Genomic DNA, 20,360 nt, shown 5'->3' on the forward strand with positions numbered 1-20,360 from the left:
TCAAGACGCACACCACAAATAGGAGGAGGAGCTCGGCCAAACACCCAAAAAAGGTGTACGCGCCAATTATATATACTATACATATATATAAAGCCTCTAGAGGGTAGCAGGTTTATATTTTCGCTGCCTTTTGTTTTTGTGTAAATAAAGGAGAAATTTATTGTTCTTCTCTATTACGGAGCATTCACTTTCATATCCCTACTCATCTATCCCTTTCATCTTAAATTGTTTAACTCAAATTAAGCTCGTAATGCTCCTATTGTCCGCTCTCTAAGAGAATTCAATAAGATCTCGAGTTCTATTCCGCTTGACCTTTCGGTATCCAATAATGCATTTAACGGATTTTCTAAATTATTTTTTTAATATAAATTTATTTATTTATCTATTATTTATATAGATAGTTGCATATCTGTAGTAATTTAAGCTCATATTAGCTTTAAGTGGTCTGTAAAAACTATTATTATGTTTTAGACTGGAAATAAACGAAATTGCGCGCTGCATTCTTGAGATATCATTTTTATCACTAATCCTGGGAAACCAACGTTCGGTTAAAAGAAATCTCATTTCCCTAACACTTACTTTGCTTTATTTTAATTTATTATATAATCCTACACTTCTGAAAAACACCCTTTATTAGAAGTAAACACATTTCTAAATGCTTTCAGTGCAACGAAAAAAAATTCTATTACGCTTACAAGTAAAGTTATTCATCGCTATTTTCGATAAGCGGAAAACAATTTTTGGTTATCACTCGCAATCTTGTAGTTATGTAAGTGATCTCCCTCTACTTTGTTGCTCGGTTGAGCTAATGCTGAAACAGGTCACATGAGATACACTCGTGCTTAGTCGCCTCATTGGCAAAACACCATAGGCTCCCTGCATGCCTATATTGTACGTGTGTATGTACTCGTATTTGTGTATGCACATTTGCACTTAATTAGAGTATTTCAACGAGGTTTCAAGTCAGCGCTAATAGGCCAACAAAAAATTCGCAAACTCATTGTGAATTATGTGAATTTTAAGTAGAGACCGTTAAAAGGTGCAACTGATGAAAAGAGGAGACAGACGGCCGACAGTTAATATTGTAGTTGGCGGTTGTTGATTGTTGATTGCGCGCTACTGATTGGCGGCCGACGGTTGGCTTGATACCAGTGCCCGCAGGCTTTTTAAGCCCACTTGATCCGCTTTTGCGCTACGCCATTCAACTTGATTGCCGAGTGTGTGTTCAGGTGAATAATGTGAAAAGGTGTCAATTGACATTCGATAAGATCGTGTTTGCAGATCAAACAACGAGACAATTGGTGATATTATTCGCCTTCCAAATCGATGAGATAGCGGAAAAAAACGAAAAACGCCTCACAAACAATTTTTCTAAAACGTGTTTCGAATTATTCCTATAAGTGGGAAACCGGATTTCCTAAATTTCACTTAAGTAGTGAAATGATTTCCAAAGATCATTACACTCGCGAGTGGAAAGGTCCTATGTAAATTATGTACTAAAAAAATCTGCTGCAGTTTGCAACTCAAGCGTTTGCATAGGATTACATCAACTTTTGTTGTTTAATTCAGTATTCTAATCAAGATTAAAATATGCACCCACCCGTTGTCTGTTCGCGTTGTCATCCCTTTCGATCACTTCATGCACATTCGCGTCATGAAATTTCCAATCAAATTTACTTTCCCTTTCTCCAATAAAATTTACATTAAATTTAAATCGACAAAGAAAAAGTGAAAAATTCATAGTCGAATGAAAGAAGTGAAAAACTGGCCATTGAAAATTATAGCCTCGTAAAAGTTTCTACTAAATATCTGAAAGCATCAATCTGACAAAACACATAAAGCTCATTCAAGCACGTAAATTCATTTCACTCCCCAAAGCGCCACCACTCTGCCCCTCAATAGCACTCGGCCACCACCAGCCGTCTGGCCAATGCAGTAAACCAAAGCAAACAAAGATTTAAAACCATAAGCGCTCATACATACATACACACATAACTAACTCGCAAACGAACAAGTTGAATGCCCAAAAGTTGTTGTTCACTGGTGGCAGCCAAAGCGTGCAACTACAACACAGCTTTTCTTACGAATTTGCAACTTGTAAAAGGCCAACAACGGCCTGCGTGTATTTCGCTTTTGCTTGTAACAATTTGGCCACAAAATATGAATGTGTATGTACTTAGTGTGTATGTAGATGTATGCAATCTGTACGTACTTGCAGTGCTCGCATAAATGTCTATTTTTATATCTCGAACGTAAAAAATATGGTTCAATTTCTTCAAATGCCAATAAAATTTAAGTCATATGTACGATAGGGACACAAAACGAATAACAGTTAAATGCTGACTTATACTTTGTAATTATAAAAAAATTAAAATTTTTCAGTTTATATTTTTTATATTTCCCTTATTTTTCATAACGACCAACCTTATGTCAATGCCATCTGCTAAGAGCACTCCAAAGAACATTTTTTTTATGCATCTCTGGTGTTTTAAGGACTACCCAAATCCAAGCGCTGGATGTGCTAATCAATTTGCCTGCACTAAAACTTGTAGGGAAACACGTTGCCGCCGCCTCGGCGCTTGGACTTAAAAGTATGACCCTATGGAAAGACCGGTAGTTTAGCCACGCCTCTATTTTGCACACTCTGAATAGTTACAAGCAAGAAATAGACTATTCTATTCCTAGATTCACCTTCGACCGATTCGAGCATACCGTCAAGAAGAAAAAGGCCATGGAGAAGGCGAGAATCAAATTTCTATACAGATGGTTCCCAGCTAGACTATTAGATTGGCTATGGAGTATTTTCGAAAGAATTAGAACTTGAACTATCCGTTCGACTACCAGCCTACTCCAGTGTCTATCAGGCAGAAGTATTAGCTATAAAAAAAGTGGCTACGTATCTAAATACACATCGCGTAACTAAAACTACAATAAATATATTCTCGGATAGCCAGGCGGAACTTAAATCAATGAATTAGGCTATACTAAAATCAAAGGTTGCACAGAATTACCGGACAGCCCTTAATGATATTAGTGTCGTATTCAAGGTCAGTCTTATTTGGGTTCCGGCGCACACAGATATTGAGATAAATTGTAAAGCCAATGAGCTAGCCAGGAAATGTACTACTCTTCAACTGCTTAGTGAGAGAAGCACCATCGCCACGAGCAAACTAGTCTTAACCTTATGTGAATAGTAACATACGCATACAAAGAATTTATGGATATATAGCCATTTTGTCTCCAGCTTTCGCTTGCATTGACAAACGTATGGGCAGACAGATATGATTAAGGCGAGTTTTCTACATAGACAATCTGAACACTTTGGTATTGAGTCCTACCTATGGGGAAGGTGAGAGAGTAGGTCTGGGTTATTTTCTCTATGGGAGGCGGCGGTAAGACGGCGCTCTTCTGGAAATTTCGAATTCATTTTAGATTTAATAAAGTTAATGGGTATAATGGAGCCATGCACTTTTTAGTGATATCAATATTTTCGTACAGCATAAATCTGTTTCGTGATATGGAAGGAAATGACCGCAGTTCAAAATATTCGATTCCTTTGAAACCCATCTCGATATAATTTTTTTGATCTCAAGCTTTTACTGATTTTAATAATCGACCGGTTGTCTCTGTTTGACAAGTCCTCAATCAATGAAATTATTTTCTGAATATTCATGCCAAATTCAGTTGTGGACATGGAAATTCCGGAACAAATGAAATTTTAGTTTTCGTTGCATTAATTTTTCTCATACTTCATAATTGTCGATATTTATAGTTATAAAAACACCCGATACATAAAAATTATATCAACACAAATTTAATTTGCATTAAACATTCACTCGAGTGCATTTGAAACGAAAACCGCTCGCAGCACAACGCCCACTGCCACTTGACCGAAAAATTGGAATTTTTCATTGACGAAAAATTATCTAATTTTTTTATGAATTCCAAGTAAATGAATTGGCTCATGAAGCGTTGGCCGCAAGGTGATAAAAACTGGTCAGAATAAAATGTAAAATTGCAGAATCTGGAGCGGAAATGTAAATTGAGTAATAGAGCGGCCCACACGCGTTAAAGCGATAAAACATACAAAGCATGACTTTTCATAGGAAATGCATATTGAAAAAAAAATGTATAGCACAAAAATGCAGAGCAATTTAATCAAAAATAAAAATAAAAGCAATTGAGCAGCAGTGGCGTGTGGAATATGAAAAATAAAGGCAATCATATACATACGTGTGTGTTTGCTGTTGTTGTTGTTATTGCAGCTACCACTGCCGCCACTACTGCTGCTGTCGCCGCTGCCCATTGAGGTGAGTGATAGTTGGCTTTATGGTAAAAACGATACGAAACGCTCAAGTTCCTTGTGCCCGCATTTGGTCAACAACAACTGAAGCTGTCTATAAAAATCAAAGCACACAACAGTACTAAGCAATAAGCGGGCCTGCGTTGGGTAGGTAGCAGTTACAGCAGCATTTTCAGGCCTAAATGTTGATGGCCGGCCAACATTATGCGCAGCCTGCAACTGATGTCTCTTGTCACGCCGCGAAGCGTTGAGATGCGGAGCTCCAAAGTGCTGCTGTTGAACTTCTGTATAATGTTGCTGCTGGCGATTGACTGCAGGCGGTGCTGTTGCCATCACTGAAATCGCTAAAATGCTTGTTGATGTGTGGCGCACAATAAGGCAGTTTGTTGTTGCCTAAAAATGGCCAAGTTTTGACCAAATGCGGACGTTGCCACAGTGACTTGTACGAGTATCGCACAAATAGCTATATATGCACACATGTCCATACATACATATGTACATATGAATGTTTGCTTGTAGTGGGACATGCACACACAGCTGCACATGTAATCGTAAACGTTGCTTAACTCTGCGCATCAACCATATGAAGAATACTCGTACCATATTTTACGGGCATATGAGTGCACAGTTGGCAATAACAGCTACCAACAGCAGTAAGAGCAACAACAAACATCATAACTTCAACAGCGAAAATAGCTATAACAGCAGCAGCAAGAAACAACTTCTTTTTAGCTGGAATGTATTATATTTTGACGTGAGTCCGTTGTACCGCGTGGCATGATGCTTGTTGACCGTTCGCCCCCCTACCCGCCGTCTAACTACTTCGTGCTTGCGTGCCCCCTCTGCTCGGCGTGCAGCTTGTTATAGACAGACATGTGAGAGAAATTTCGCCAAATCGGACGTGCGTGCTGCTTCTACTGGCTGGCACATTATGGGAATAAGCGGCGCAATAGCATTGAGAAGGCCACTGCGGATAAAATAAGAAAGAAATGGCTTGGAATCGAATTGAATGATGGAATAAAGAAATTACACAAACAATATTTCATCTGAATATATAAAACGAAGTCTCACGATTTGACAGAGGAGGGCATGCAAGGCGAATCCGTACAAGGTGATAGCAGGAGCACAAAAATGGAATTTAGATGAACTATGTTTTGGAATTTGGTGGTTTTAATGTCAAAACTTCAATCAACAAGCATCAAAATGAATAAACAAACAAAACAATAACAAAAAACCAGATTAGTTTGACATTCAACCTAGCAATCCGCAAGAAAAAAACAAATCGGCTGTTCGATCGCTAGCACCTTGTATGAATGCGTCTTGAGGACATGCAGACATAGAAAAAAATAATAATAAAAACAGCAGCAGCGGAATAAATATTCGCTGCAGTGAATCTTGGCTTATTTTGCGGCGCGGCACACAGATCCATCCCGCATGCTGTGGAACAATGCCTAAGTGACGCGCATGTTGCGGCTGCGCTACCTGCAGTCAAAATCTAAATTGAATATGAAAGACACATTTACAAGACATCAACAAGGCTGGGTGCTTAAAATCTTCGCGCATTTTGTATGCACGTATGAACCTACTTGTGTTTCTATAAAAAAAATAATGCGTTAGTGAAAAAAGTAGGCACACATTTTCAACAGAAATACAAAACATTTAAGAGATGAAGGAATTTCAGGAATGCAAAATTATTATAATAACAACAGTTTTTCCTATTAATGCACTTCGGGGTATAAAATGAAGGTATATTTGTCTGTTTGACTGCATACACTTCTAAACGACCAATCTTAGTGGTAAATCCAAAAGGGAGAATGTTTTGAGTCATTTCATGTTTGCCATTTTAAGAGAAGCGTTTGCAGTCGCCAGCCTGTATAGCTAACGCAATAGCAATAAATGAAGCCTATGCGCAGAAGAAATTAAAAAATTGCGTTACGATAAATTATCCTTCTTTTTCTTGATTGTCTCGATAACCGATTAAGCTACTTTGGCCGAGTTTAACAAAGCGCGCCGGCCGTTTCTTTCTCATGCAAACCAGCGCCTGTTGATGCACCAAGTGCAGCCAAGTCCTCCTCTACATGATCTTTTCAACGCAAAAGAGGCCTTGCTCTTTCTCTGCTACCACCAGCAGGTTTCACATCGAATACTTTCAGTGCTGGGGTGTTGGTATCCCTTCGGACGACATAATTTGCACTATGCCTACGAGGGTAGTTTGAAAAGTCTGTGCAAAGTCAGAGAGATGGTGCTATTCGTGCGTATCGTGCTCCACACACCAAGTTTCAGCCAGATCGATATATTTCTTTATGTTTGGCATTCGTTTGAACCGAGGAAGTCGAGTGATTTCCCTTTTCCATAACGACACATCAGCGCACAGCTCAGCAGTTGTGGTTCCACCTCGTTTCACATCTCTCTGTTCTCTAGACTTGGCTCCTTCGGACTACTATTTGTTCCTCAAATCAAAGCGTGAAAAAAAATTATTCAAACGAGTAGTTGATTGCAGAAACAAACTTGGGCAATTACTATTATTCGGAAGGGATCAACAAACTAGAACAGCGTTGGATGAAGCGTATAAGCCTAAATGTAGATCAAACAATTGAGTAGTTTTTATTTTCGCACGGACCCTCGACGTCCCTAAAGAGCAAAAGACCAAACATTTTCCGCAGAATCTTTCTCTCAAACACCCTAAAGTACACCCTATCGGATGTTGTCATGAGTCAATCATCTGCACCAATCGCACGGGTATGATGAGAGACTTATAAAATGTGATTCAGAGTGGTCATCATGAGTAACTTTGTTAAACGTACAGCAAAACAACGTGAGATTTTGGCTAATTGTTATATAAAGCTAGTCACATTTAGATATTTCATATCAATAACTAAAAGATCCTGTAAGACATGGGTACAAATTTGAAGCAATAAATTTATGTGAAATAAAATTTTATAGGAAAAAAGTGGTTAGAAAGACAGGAGAAAAATAACGGGTGATTTTTTAGCTATTATCTTTTTAAACAGTTGGTTTAAACAGCTGACGCACGTTTCGTGTTTTGTTTCACTGTCAAACATCCTCAGTTTGGTCTATAATTTAACTATGAATCGTCTTACAAACGAACAACGCGTGCAAATCATTGATCAATCACAGTTTGGTGCGGTTTATGGGCTGGAGGTATCATTGGACCGTACTTCTGAAAGATGCTGCGAATCGTAACGTAACTGTGAATGGTGAGCGCTACCGTGAAATGATATCCAACTATTTTTTTGCCCAAAATGCAAGAGCTTAACTTGCATGACATGTGGTTTCAGCAAGACGGTGCCTCATGCCACACAGCACGCGTAACAATGGACTTGTTGAGAGGCGAGTTCGGTGAACATTTTATTTCACGTTCGAGACCTGTCAATTGGCCACCCAGATCGTGCGATATAACGCCTTTAGATTATTTTTTGTGGGGCTATGTTAAAGCTCATGTCTATTCAAACAAGCCTGCTTCAATTAACGCATTGGAAGACTACATTAAAGTATTTATATGTGAGATACCGGCCGAAACATTGGAAAGAGTGTGCCAAAATTGGACTCAGCGGATGGACCATCTGAAGCGCAGTCGCGGTCAACATTTGCATGAAATAATCTTCAAACATAAAATTATATGGACAGTATTATCGATTTAAATAAATATTTCATGCATTTTTCTGAATTTTACGTGTGTTTTTTTGAAAAAATTTCCTATAGCTCTTAAAAAATCACCCTTTAGTTATCCACATACTTTTCATGCCATCAAATAATTACAGTGTCGCATGAAAATTTATACATATGTAGGTATGAAAATATATATGCACATATTTGCACGTAGGTACATATGCACATACATATTTTAAAGCACCATGCAAAAGTGACTAGAAATTTTCGTAATGCGCTCATATCTTCACTTTATTAAAAAAAGGATTTTTACGTGACGATTTTTTTAATATTCGGGAATTAAAAAACCACTAAAATATTTTTTTACATAAATGTATGATTTTTTTTGTATGTGTTTTCCCATTACACTCTATAACACAAAAGTGAAAAAAACGGATAAAAATGAAAAATTTACTAATAAAGCTCCAGAAAGTCATCCGGTAGCACTATTTAAAAAAAAAATTTAAATTTGAGAGGGTAGCAATAAATTAGAGCGTATTTTCATGTTTTTCCCAATCATCCCTGCGATTTAATACTAACTATGTAGGCTAGTTAAACATTTGTTATTAAATTTTGATTTGAGAGATTCTGCGGAACCCAACTCAAGTTCAAATTACCAAATCTGGAGAAAATCGAGCTATTATTGTCCAAATTAATTTTCTATGCTTTCTTGTGTGCTTGACTTTCCCTTTCAATTTACCAGCATTTATTTTTTATTCACTACGAACCCTGACCTACCCATACAATGACCTGCCCATACAAATGCGCATATAAATGGCCCTACTTTCAATTTCCAGCCAAACCTTTCCTAAAAAAACATTTATCTTCAACACTTGGCAGCCAAATCAAACTCACTGTCATTACACTTAAAATTTAATTATCACTTTCAGCAAATCTTCAACTGCATACGATTAAAATTTCACCATTTAGCTTTGCTTTAGCTGTTTTTAAGTAATTGTTGGAGTATTTTATTTGGGAAGGTTTCAACTGCACGAAAATATGAAAAGCTGTCGCTGCCCTCAACTCATAAGAACATGAAAATTTAGGCCGTGCCCATATCAACGCTCAACGCCTTTTGAACGGCCCAAATATGTCACGAGCGCAGTATGACTCTTTACTAGCCTCTTTACATACAACCTAAGAAATGGAGCAGAAAACAGTCAAAAGCCAACGAGAATGACTGTACGAACTGCATGCATTCCCTGCAGGGAAAATTAAATTGAGTGAGATACATTTTCCGTTCACAACTAGCACACAAATTAGTCTCCTTATGGCTCGATTTTAAACTTACGAAAAGATATATGGAATCGAGTAGTTTGTTAATGATTTTAATTAATTTGTTATTTTATTTTATAACCATGAGCGCTATGTACAAGTGTATTATAATTCTGTCCACCTAACGGTTGTACATAACAGCACAAAAGGTTCGAGATACTAAGTTGCTCAATAAGTTTTGCGGTTCGATAAGACGGTGCGTTGCTACTAATCTAATTTTTTTATGTGTTATGTTGGGTGGTTAATTTTGCATAAGAACTTAAGATCACATTCGCAATACATTCTTTCCCTGCACATGCATTTTTAGAAAAACCCTAAACTAGGGACAAACTGCTACTACATAGTTAATTGTGAAACACTTCGCTCCTTGTTTGGCAGTAGGTCCATATAAAGCCATGAAACAGGACTTTCTAAGACATAAACATGAAAAATACACTTGTTACATTTATGGAAATTGGAAGAAATGCGAACTAGTCTAGTTCTAAACCATTTCAGAGCTATTGATTTGACCTGCATGAACTGCTTCCATAGGCGTAATGACTATAGTGTCTGACACACTGTAGTAATATGATATGAGCGAAAACGAATACGCACTTATGCCAACCCATAATGATGGTTATCGGAATTATTTTTATGTATGACTGTGCATATATGTACATCCATATATGTGCATACATATTCACACATACATACATATATGCACAAAGGCACAGAACATTTGTACTCCTTCAGAGAGAGTGCTCTACTTTAGCCAGTAATGTGTTTGTTCATGTACATATGTTTGTATGTGTTGCATTTGCGTTGAGGATTCGTGGAATTATTAGAACAATGAAATCGTTTGTTCACCTATGAATAGTTGCTATCAATTGCTTTAATATTAGTATTGTATGCATTTTTATAGATATTGAGGGGAATTGAGGGGAAATTTCGCCTTGGTGTATATCTAATGAAATCGTTCGTGAAATTGCGTCATCGGCCTACTTCGTTCCATTATAATTAAAAACGAAACTTTAACAAATTTCTGACGGGTTCCTCTTCCAAATTCTTCGTTTGTAGTTAAGACGAGCTTTATCTGAATTAGGAATCGAACCTTCCAAGTTGGGATTAATATTCGTTGAGCTATGCACAAGAAAGCTCACCTTTTGCACTGATATTTATAAGGTGTATTGCGTAACAGCGAATGCAGGAACTACTCAAATTAATATCTGGCTGCACACGGCTGCGGTATATGACAACATAAGCCCCAAGTTTTTGGGCAATATAATAAAAACAGCAACAACCATTGACAATTGTGTAAGCGCAGAGTGAAAGAGAACCGCTGCTTACTCAAAAATAATTAAAAAGTGCCCGACATATATACCCCATGTATGTATGCGTTGACATATTTCAAACGCCAGGGTTCCTTAAATTATAAAAAAAAAAGTATTTCGATCTGATGAATCAGACTATGCAGTTTGTACCTTTCTATATGAAGTAATTCGCTTACACAAAGTAATAGAAGACTTTGATACTCGGTCACAGGCGTAAATAACAAAATAATATTAGTCGTGAAAATCTTGAGTAGTAAAATCTATTCTTGACATACATAAGCACTTTTCTACCATCAATATTTAGGAAACATACATTCTACGTTATTTGATTGCAAGTTATTATATGGCTTTGTTCGTAGTGGAGTAACGAACTGTCATGCAACGGGTAATAATTTCAAATTTTCGCAGTGGCATTTGAGAATCCATCCCCTCATGCCATTTTATTCCGCTTTCTTCAGTGTCTGCAATTAGTGCGCCTATTATTCCAAACTCTTTTGTTTACCCCCTTTTATTTATTTTTTTTTTTTGCCCAAAATTGTCGCGACACTTCAAGTGCAGATGTCGTTTGTATTGCATCATTGCAAGAATTTTATCGAATTCTATTGATCTTCAAACGGTTGTTTGCCTTTCGGCAGTCTACCGAACAAAAACTGCAATTACCTAAGGCTACTTTCCCTTTTCGATTTTACCGTTACCCCTGCGCTCCAATAGTTAATGAGTGTATTTGGATGTTTGCCACTTCGCAGCTGTTAGCCGAGTATTTGTATGTTGCATTTGGTTTTTACTTTTACCAAATGCGCTTTGAAATGAAAAAGGTCTCTGAGGAGGAGAAATATGACTCGTGTTGCGTGTCAATTATTGCGGAACGAAATTACAATACAAGTATAGGTCCGATGGCAATAGGAGAAGGTGACTACGAAGGGTGATTGCTTGAATTGTGGTATAATATACTCGTATATGTATACACACATATGTTTGTACTAATGAATACAATATATTAGCGATTTTGAAATTTTTCGGTTATATGAGCCGGGTTTATAAAAAGTCCTTTGAATCTCGAAGCCATTCTAGATATGGACATACATACATACTATGTAGGTACATATATGTATGCATATTTTATTAGATTCCAGTGCACTTCTTGTACTGAATTTCAGATTTTTTGTTAGTATAATACGGAACGAAGTACAGAATTCACGTTGATCACTCACAATAAAAATCCGGCCGAGAAACATTCCGCCCGTAAATCTCCCAAACTTTAAAACTAAATTATTTTAATGGCAAAAAATACTTTTTTAAAAGTGTTTTATAATATTTGTGTTTATTATGTTTTTATGTATGTAGGAAGTAAATTTACTTAAGGGGGGAAGCTGAATTTAGAATTTTGAAAAAATCTAAAAATTTTTTTTTGTCTTAAAAGGTACTTTAGGGTCTTAGAAATAATATACCAAATGAGGGATGCCAGCAAAAATGTCTAAATGCCCAAATTTTTTATTCGACGGCAGTGCCTCGCAGGTATGCCCCGAACGCTACTTACAACTTTAAACGCGTTTTTCTCGAAATCACTTTTTTTAAACTGGCCGAAGACATAACTCGAACAAATCTTTACCGATTCTTACGAAATTTTGACAATACATTCGAAATACCTTTCTCCGGAGACGTACGTAGGATTTTTTATTTATATTACATAGTTTTTTTTTTAATCAACAATTTTATGTCGTTCTTTATAGTGAAAATTGTAACTTTTTGTTCAAACGTGCACCATTTCGCGAAAAAACAAAATATCGAAAAAATCCTACGTGCGTCTCTTTCTGTTGTTATATAGAAACTAAAAAAATTTTATTTTTTGATCCAGGACAAAAATGAAGGAGTTTACGTCTTCGGCAATGGACCCACTAGAAAAAAGGCGCCTTAGGAGAACTGCTGGACAGCGGCCATTTTGAAATTAATTCAGACGAAAAATTTTGTATTTGTACCATGAAAGCTATATTATTAAACCTATTTCACAGATTTTCGATTGATTCCTTTGTTGAGTCAAAATAAATTCATAAAATATGCCCATTTTTTGCGCTCTAGACCAGCTTCCCCCCTTAAATAATAAAATAAATAACAAATAATAAAGAGATTAAAAATAATAACCAGTTAGTGGTGTTCCATATTTCATTTCCATACGTACGTATGTACATATGTATGTGCGCGGGTTTTGAAACCACTTTAATCTACCTTAAAACCTACAACAAATACAATAATTAAAAAGCACTCCACATTCATTTCCCACAATAACCTTTTTCTCAGGTGTAGTCACCGGCAAACGACAAGGCAAAGTGATTTATCCTAATAGGAGTTTAAGTACAAACTCACATGTCCTGCACTCATACACTCGCACATTCTGTTGCACTTAATTTCTCTGTTGCATGACTTTGCACAACTTGCTCACATGCATACATACGTACATACAAATGCAATCCATGCCACAATGGCTACGCCCTACGTGACTTTATGGTGAATAGCGTGCATTAAAAGCCAATCCGCCAAGCCGGCAACCGCCAAAACTGGAGCTGGGAGGGCACACTTGCCTTACCTTGGCAGTGACATGTATTGCACTTTGTTGTTTGTCCATAATGCAGCGCGCGATACAGCTAAGCCATGAAGGTCCTTGCTCCGAGCGCAATACGTATTTACCGCTTCACGCTTGCAGCGCCATCTAGGCATCACTCAATATGGCGCATGCGCTAAAGTTCGGTTCCATGTCCCCACGATGATAGCACCATGCCTTTGGCTGTTCAGTTGTACGACTGTTTGTTTGGTCAACAATTCGACAGTAGTGATTCTACCGAGTTGCCGTTCGTGCGTGTGGTCATATCTTTGCCAAGCATTAGAGTAAAAGAGCGTCGATTTCAAACCGAAGTGTTTGCAGGATGGAAGCAGCCTAGTTTAAGTGAACTTTTTTATAAAATTTTATACTTTTGTAATTTTGATAACGCATAAAACTATGTAATTCTTAAGGCTCAGAATAAAAGTTTATGGGATCCTTTGAAATGTGTGTGCAAAAGTGTGCCACCTTGAATTCCGTCTAGTGCTGTGTAAAAAATCGATATAATGGTTTTTTACGGTACTACTCCTTGCCATGATGTTCGCACTCGTATTTATGGGATAAGGATACACAGCGGAAGTGCCGTCTAAGTAGGTGAGCGTGAGAGTCGGTCAATGTTTGTGTGCATGCATGTACTCGTGCGATTGTCTATTGAATGAAAGTGTAACACCTTTGCAAAGAATGTTTCCGCTTTTAATTCCTTACTTTATCATAATTAATCCTTTTGACTTTCGCCCTTTCCCTTTCGTCAGGTAATAACTCCCCAGCGACACGGTGATGTTTACATCTACAACTGGCCGGCAGCAGCAGCGTCAGTCAGTCATCATCGGCACAGTCAACCTTACCAACAACAACATCAGAATCAACCACAATCACAATCTCAGCAGCTTTATAGCAACCAAAGTATATATCAGAACATCTGCATGATGTCGGCGACGGCTGCAAACTGTAGCGGAAATGGAGGCGAGTTCGAGACTTATGACACACCAAAGCCGGCTACCCCAGTCAATTACGATTGTCCCAAGAATGTGTGTCGTACACCAACGCAGCTACGCTTCGGCGATTCCATGCAGCTCAATATGAAAGTCTGCTCTACACCCATACAAGAGGAATCATATGATGTGCCACGCCCACTAAATACGCTGATTCAGCATCAAAACACCCTGACGCCTAGCAGCTCGAATTCATCGTTGCTCACCAGCGACAGCCTGAGCTTATCCTTTTCATCATCGAATCGTTCATCGCTGGCGAATATACCTGACTACGATGTGCCACGTCGCAATCCAATACCGGTGCGAGCAGTACAACAGCAATTGCTACTCCAACCAAGACAGCAGCCGACACAATTCGTGAATGGCAACAGTTCGACCTACGATTTTCCGCTGCCGTCAAATCTAAGCACACCGGTCGCAGAGAAATCTTCCCCCAATGCCACACTGCTGGCTGCCGCCGCCACCAAGGAGCTGCCACTAGAGTTGTCCTCAGCACTGTACACGCTCGATAAACTACAATTTGAAGCAACAAATGCAATCACAAAGTATGTCCTTAAGCAATTTGATGCTGAAGAAAGAATTTCTCATTACTAACATTTCATTACTTATTCCAGGTTGCTCTCCTTTGTCACGCCAAACTGGCGTCTACGTGAAAAGCTTGAGCCCATATTGATGGACGTTAAGTTGGCCGCCGTACGTTTGCGTACCGCCCTTCATGACCTCAGTGAGTTCGGTGAAGGTGCACTGGGCAACGCTACCCGCTCAGAAGATCGCAATTTGGCACTCAAGTTGCGGCCACATGTGCGGGCCTTACGCGATGCTGACAAGCTTTTACACGACACTACACAGGCGCTGGACGCGCAGGGCTGGGCGCTGGAGCAACTCACGCGCAATGAGGAGAAATTCAAGACTATCAACAAGCCGCCCGACAGCCTAGATCAACTCATTGCATGCGCGCAAACCCTCACCGAGGACGTGCGGCAGACCAGCTCCTTCATACATGGCAATGCGTCACTTCTATTCAAACGCAGTCTGAGCGAGGCTGGCGAGGAAGAGATGGACAATGCAAAAAGCGCTGGCGTCACGCAGGACCAAAATACTACGAATCGTGGAAGTTCGGAGTGGGTAGAAGACTACGACTATGTTTCTTTTGAGTCCAAAGACGCTGCCGCGAAAAAGAATTCGGCGCTGCGTGAGGCAATACCAGCTAATTTGAAAAAGAATTTCGACACTGTTATTAAGGCAGCCGAGACCACGGTTATGGCCGCTTCCAACGTGACAACGCCGACAACCAACAACGCAAATGCCAAGAAACAAGAGCTCACTCACAAAGACAAGAAGTTGGTGTGCTATTATGCTGTGCAAATATCAACCCACATGGGCAACCTGCAGCAGGCGATCGACTCTTTCCTGGAGACTGTTGAGAAAAACCAGCCACCGAAATTTTTTATTGCCTACGGCAAATTCGTTGTGGTCAGTGCACACAACTTGGTCACCATTGGCGATATAGTGCATCGAAACATATCCAAACAAGAACTGCGCGAGAAAATTCTACGGTGCACAGATGCGCTGTCCGAGGCGCTCAAAACGTGTGTGCAAAAGTCAAAGAAGGCCGCAGCCCAATTCCCCAGCGTCACAGCTGTGCAAGAAATGGTAGACTCGGTGGTGGACATTAGTCACTTGGCAGCGGATCTCAAGGTCGCCATGTTGCATGCCGTGCAGCTAAGTTTATAAATTGGTCTGGCCTAGAGTTGTAAGTCGTGGTCGCATACTGCGCTCCTACGGACATACGCACATACACATCTGTATTCTTCGTATGCGTATGCATGTATGTAAGCAGAGGGACCACACAGCAACGCGATGTTTGCCGTTGTTAGTTGTCAAAGGGCTTCAAAAGTCTTCCACACCCAGAGCAAATCGCCAAACTACTTAAACCGCTGCTAACAGTAATAAATGTGCTTCAACGCTTTATGCTTCCAGCAACAATAATTGTAGCAATTAATTTACCAGTAATGGGGCTACTGCATATAACAGATATTTAAGCACAAATGAAACATAATCAACCGAAGCTGACTGCACGGCAAAATGTCGGGAATCAAAAGCCAAATTCTTGTCGTTTAGAGAGAAATGATTTAACGGTATTGCAATAAGACAAACAATTGGGCATCTAGCAAACGATTTTCGGAATAAGTTAGGAAGAGTGCGCGACGAGCGTACGCCGACGAAGCACTTCCACATACTAATGTGTGTGTGTGTATGTAATTAGTAATGTTAATTTATATATAATTTTAAATGTGATATTTTAAGCGAAAACTGTCTAAGCAATTAATACATAAATCGCAAATTTTTACAAATGCAATTGCATGCAACCACATATCTATGTAAATGTATATGTGCGTACACACAAATAAATTGTATTATACATACATAGGGACATCGACTATGTAAAGCTTAATTTATTTTAATTTGTTGTATTTGTATTGTAGATATTTCTTTATCGATGTGACATACCTTCTCGCATTGACTCCCCGCATACCCCACTGTAAATCAAACTTGGTCTTTTTATTTTTACATTTATATGGTATGTAGTTAGTTATTTTTCTCTAAAAGTGCGAAGAAGAGCTTATGTGAACAGGAGTGTCTTGGCGTCTCTTGTATTGCGTATCAGAATAGCCATAAACTCTGGCAGTCACACATTTCAACATAGTCAAAAATCTTTAAGATTAACAAAAGTAAGGATTTATTTTAAATTATTGCATCGCTATACACCATAAATTGTATGTATGTATTCCTATATGAGAGGAGAAATCAGACGATACAAGCCGGCGTGGTATCCTATTGTACCTCTTATATGAACGAGGAAATTATAAAATTGAATAAAACTTAATGTAGAAAATAAAAATAAACAAATGTGTTTCATTTTAGAGGACTGAATATATCAACAATTTACATATATGGAGTCAAGCTCGAAAAGCAGTCACGCTGCGAAAAATGATTTGTTCCCAACTATCACTTATGACTTCATGGTTCTACGTTACCGGAACGTGCCGGATTTACAAACACTCAGCAGCACTCCCCGTACATGTATGGGGTATGTTTATGTTGCTACAACAACAATGACAACTTGAATAATAAATTAAAATTTAAAGATATTTTTGATACATTTCAAAACTACAAGTAATTATGGTGTTTACATAACTAGTATTAATAATATTTTCAAAAATACTATATCTTACTTAGTCGGCTATTTTTAAGTTCTTTAACTGCTCAATAAATCCTGCATTTGGTTGTATACATTCCCGCTGTGACTTTACCAAAGCGTAGGCAGCTTCAAACAGCATGTCGCGTTCCAACATTAAGTACCCAATGACCACACTAGCCGCGCGTGAAACCCCTGCGTTGCAATGCACCAAAACTCGGCCATGAGCCAATTTTGCTTTGTTTATGAATGCATTTGCTTGTGGTACAATGTTTTCTAAAATTTTCGTTTCGGGCAAATCTAGGCATGGCAAAAATTGTATTTCAACTTGTTTTCCCACAATAGGCGGTGTCTCAATTCCAACGCTTAGAATATGTGTTAAATTATATGCGGTTATATTCTCACTATTCACGGCATCCTGTGAGCCTAAATAAAGAAATCCGGGTAAGATGCACGCGGGTATGGTATCTGGCTTAGTGTCAACCACAAAGCCATAAGAACGCTCTTCAAGTAGTATAGGTGTCGAGGTAGATGTATTTGTTTCCACAAACCGTTTACCAGTTGCTGTAGTCACAGTGATTTGCGTGGCTTTAAGTGCCGAGCGTTTAGTTTGAAGCTGCTCCAGCAAGCTCATTGCTATTGAATACCTCAGGTAATTTTAGATCTTTTTCGTCATAATAAACACGACAAAGGTAAAGTCCAAATGGCGGTGAGAGTAACACGCGATGATCCCACGAGTTCTTCGAAGGAATCGTTAACATTTGGTATAAGGATCGCTCATCTATTCGTCCGGTAGCCAACGCAAGTAATGCACCAACCATGCGTCGCACCTGAAATAAAAAACAATCTTGTAAGTACCCTAAAAGTTCTCATTTTTTACCATCTTACTTGCTTATAAAGAAATGCCTTTGCTGTGAATTCAATATCCCAGTAGTCGTAGAGGCTTTCGGCTAATCTAGCATTTGCACCAACTGCCACCGACTTCCCAGGTTTTACAATTATTTGGTCGATTGTTCGTAGCGTGTATCTAGGATGATCTCGAGTAGCACTGCGCTGTCGGCTGACGCTCATAAAAGTGCGAAAATTATGCAGGCCTAAAAACATATGAGAACCTGCGCGCAAACGTTCAATGTCGAAGTTACAATTTCTAAAAGAACAAAAAATAATATTGAGCAATGTTATCACCTCTTTGGTAAAAGTTCTAAACTTACTGCAAAAAGTAGCATCGATCTAATTCTTCCACCGGCATGAAAACGTCGTGATTCTTTAAACGGTCAGTATGACTATTACCATTTTTGGCCACTGCGAATCGATACAAGTAGTTTCGCCCTCGTGCATTATATCGACAATGAAAAGTATCTGGGACCTGCTGTGTGCTAAGCACTCGTATAGGAAATCCGTTTTTTTGCAACAGACGATTAAGGACACATGTTATGGTAGTTGGATCGAAGGGTTTAGAGTTGCGTCGTTGCAGATCAACATGAAGTGTCGAGTGCAATGCATGCACACCGGCATCGGTGCTAATATACAATAACAAAATACACATGTCAATGCATCCAAACCGCAAAAGTCATTATGTTTTCGTAAGTAGGCATATACGTGGGACTTACCGACTTGAAATTACTGTTTGGATTTCGTTAATCGGATTGAGCGAGCGAAGAGCCAACTCAATGCATCCTTGAATAGTTTTGGTGTCCACGTGCGGTCCCTCAACTTTATTTACTATTTTTTGTATTCCTCTAACAAGAAAGTTGTGGACATGCATTAATTTATTTCAAAACAAATATCACAAAACTCACCGAAAATTCGTACCAATATAAGATATGTTTAGTAAGTACCGGTTCATTATATTACTTTTGGTCACTGTGCATGTTGCGCAAATCAGCTTGGCATATCCAACATGTTTTACAGAGGGTTGCTTGGTAGCAATAAATATTTCTAATTGTACTTTGCGCGTCAGAGCCGATTTTGAGGGTAAATGTGATTTCGTTGGAAAACTGTAGTCCCTCATATAGTCACTTTAATTATTCTTTTAAATCGTAAACAATCTTTTACTGTATTGAGAAAAATTGGAATAAAAAATGACGCGATTTCTCGGCTGAGGCGTTAATTTTTTTTTTTTATTATATTTCATTATGCCGAAGGCCTTGGCAGCCAGCGCTTAGTACTTACGTGTGACACTTATTTATAATTGTTACTCTTGTAAAAATAAAAATAAAATAAAATAATATTTCATTATATTGCAAAAGTTTCCCGTTTTTCCTGTTCTGATTCTGTATTGAAGGTTCATATCTAGAAAGATTTCATATGGCTATATGAAGTTTTCTTTTAAGTCGGTAAGACATATATAAATTTCAACGTGAAATCAATCAATTCGTCAATGAAATGAAAGTGTGCAAATAAAATTTTGTGATAGTAAAACAATAAATAAAGTCAGTGCTTATCTTCATATGGAAAAGTCGTTGTGTGGTTAACAAATTTAAAATCATAGACTACAAATAACTCGAAAACTATAAGCAGTTATCTCCATTTCCAAAATCGGTTGTCTCCGTTTTAAAGCCTACCGCTTAATATAAGCTATTCGAAAAATATATGTTTTTCCCTAGGTTGGGTTAAGTTTTTGTGGCAGTCGGTTTTGAAAATAGTCAACTCATTTAGACCAGGTTGGTCCGTTGTGATGCCATTGTGTAACACAGGGCCTTATTATTTATATATCATGAAACAATTTAAAAGTTCTTATGAAGCGTAGGGTAGGTTTTACTCCAACATCGAATAGTTCCGTAAGAGAGTCAAAAGAGTATTTGCCTAACACCTTGCTCTACTCCTAGCTAAGGCTGGACAATTGCAGCGGAAGTGTACCACTGTTTCGTCCTCTTTCTCTTCTCTACTTAAAATTATAATTTTTTTCGGCTTTTAATTAAATGGCGGGATGAAAATCTACAAAATTACAGGATTCAAACATCGAACAGGCTTAATTTTGAACAGCTACACACAAAATTATACTTTAATCCAACATCGA

At 38.4% G+C, this 20,360-nt stretch overlaps 3 protein-coding genes across 5 annotated transcripts in view; 1 reads left to right on the forward strand and 2 right to left on the reverse strand.

The window, feature by feature from the left end:
- LOC129240242 (breast cancer anti-estrogen resistance protein 1) overlaps positions 1–16,772 on the forward strand; it is a 114,210-nt gene extending 97,438 nt beyond the window's left edge. For 2 of the 3 annotated variants that reach the window (XM_054875913.1, XM_054875914.1), the window contains exons 4-5: positions 13,903–14,687; positions 14,757–16,772. In XM_054875913.1, the coding sequence (XP_054731888.1) occupies positions 13,903–14,687; positions 14,757–15,876 (1,905 nt within the window). In that variant the 3' untranslated portion in view covers positions 15,877–16,772. Of the gene's footprint in view, positions 1–13,169; positions 13,745–13,902; positions 14,688–14,756 lie in introns of those variants that run through there. The other variant, XM_054875916.1, reaches the window with a different exon arrangement.
- An 86-nt stretch (positions 16,773–16,858) lies between these two features.
- On the reverse strand, positions 16,859–17,975 carry LOC129240244 (dual specificity protein phosphatase 19). Its single transcript, XM_054875918.1, has one exon. It carries the CDS (start codon positions 17,973–17,975, stop codon positions 17,379–17,381), a length of 597 nt encoding a protein of 198 aa, XP_054731893.1. The 3' UTR covers positions 16,859–17,378.
- On the reverse strand, positions 17,947–19,244 carry LOC129240243 (tRNA pseudouridine synthase-like 1). The gene is made up of 5 exons (XM_054875917.1): positions 19,141–19,244; positions 18,952–19,080; positions 18,553–18,861; positions 18,230–18,488; positions 17,947–18,171 (listed from the first exon to the last, which is right to left on the reverse strand). Exons 1-5 carry the CDS (start codon positions 19,185–19,187, stop codon positions 17,947–17,949), a joined length of 969 nt encoding a protein of 322 aa, XP_054731892.1. The 5' UTR covers positions 19,188–19,244.
- Between the last annotated feature and the right edge of the window lie 1,116 nt (positions 19,245–20,360).

The sequence above is a fragment of the Anastrepha obliqua genome, chromosome 3 (assembly GCF_027943255.1).
Source record: "Anastrepha obliqua isolate idAnaObli1 chromosome 3, idAnaObli1_1.0, whole genome shotgun sequence".
NCBI lineage: Eukaryota > Metazoa > Arthropoda > Insecta > Diptera > Tephritidae > Anastrepha > Anastrepha obliqua.

Excerpts from the sequence above, each read along its gene's own strand:
- LOC129240244 (XM_054875918.1), bottom strand. The coding sequence starts at position 17,975 with ATGAGCTTGCTGGAGCAGCTTCAAACTAAACGCTCGGCACTTAAAGCC.
- LOC129240243 (XM_054875917.1), bottom strand. The coding sequence starts at position 19,187 with ATGAACCGGTACTTACTAAACATATCTTATATTGGTACGAATTTTCG. Across the intron at positions 19,081-19,140 it reads TATATTGGTACGAATTTTCG|AGGAATACAAAAAATAGTAA; the intron begins GTGAGTTTTGTG and ends CTTTCTTGTTAG. Across the intron at positions 18,489-18,552 it reads GATCGATGCTACTTTTTGCA|AAATTGTAACTTCGACATTG; the intron begins GTAAGTTTAGAA and ends TTGTTCTTTTAG.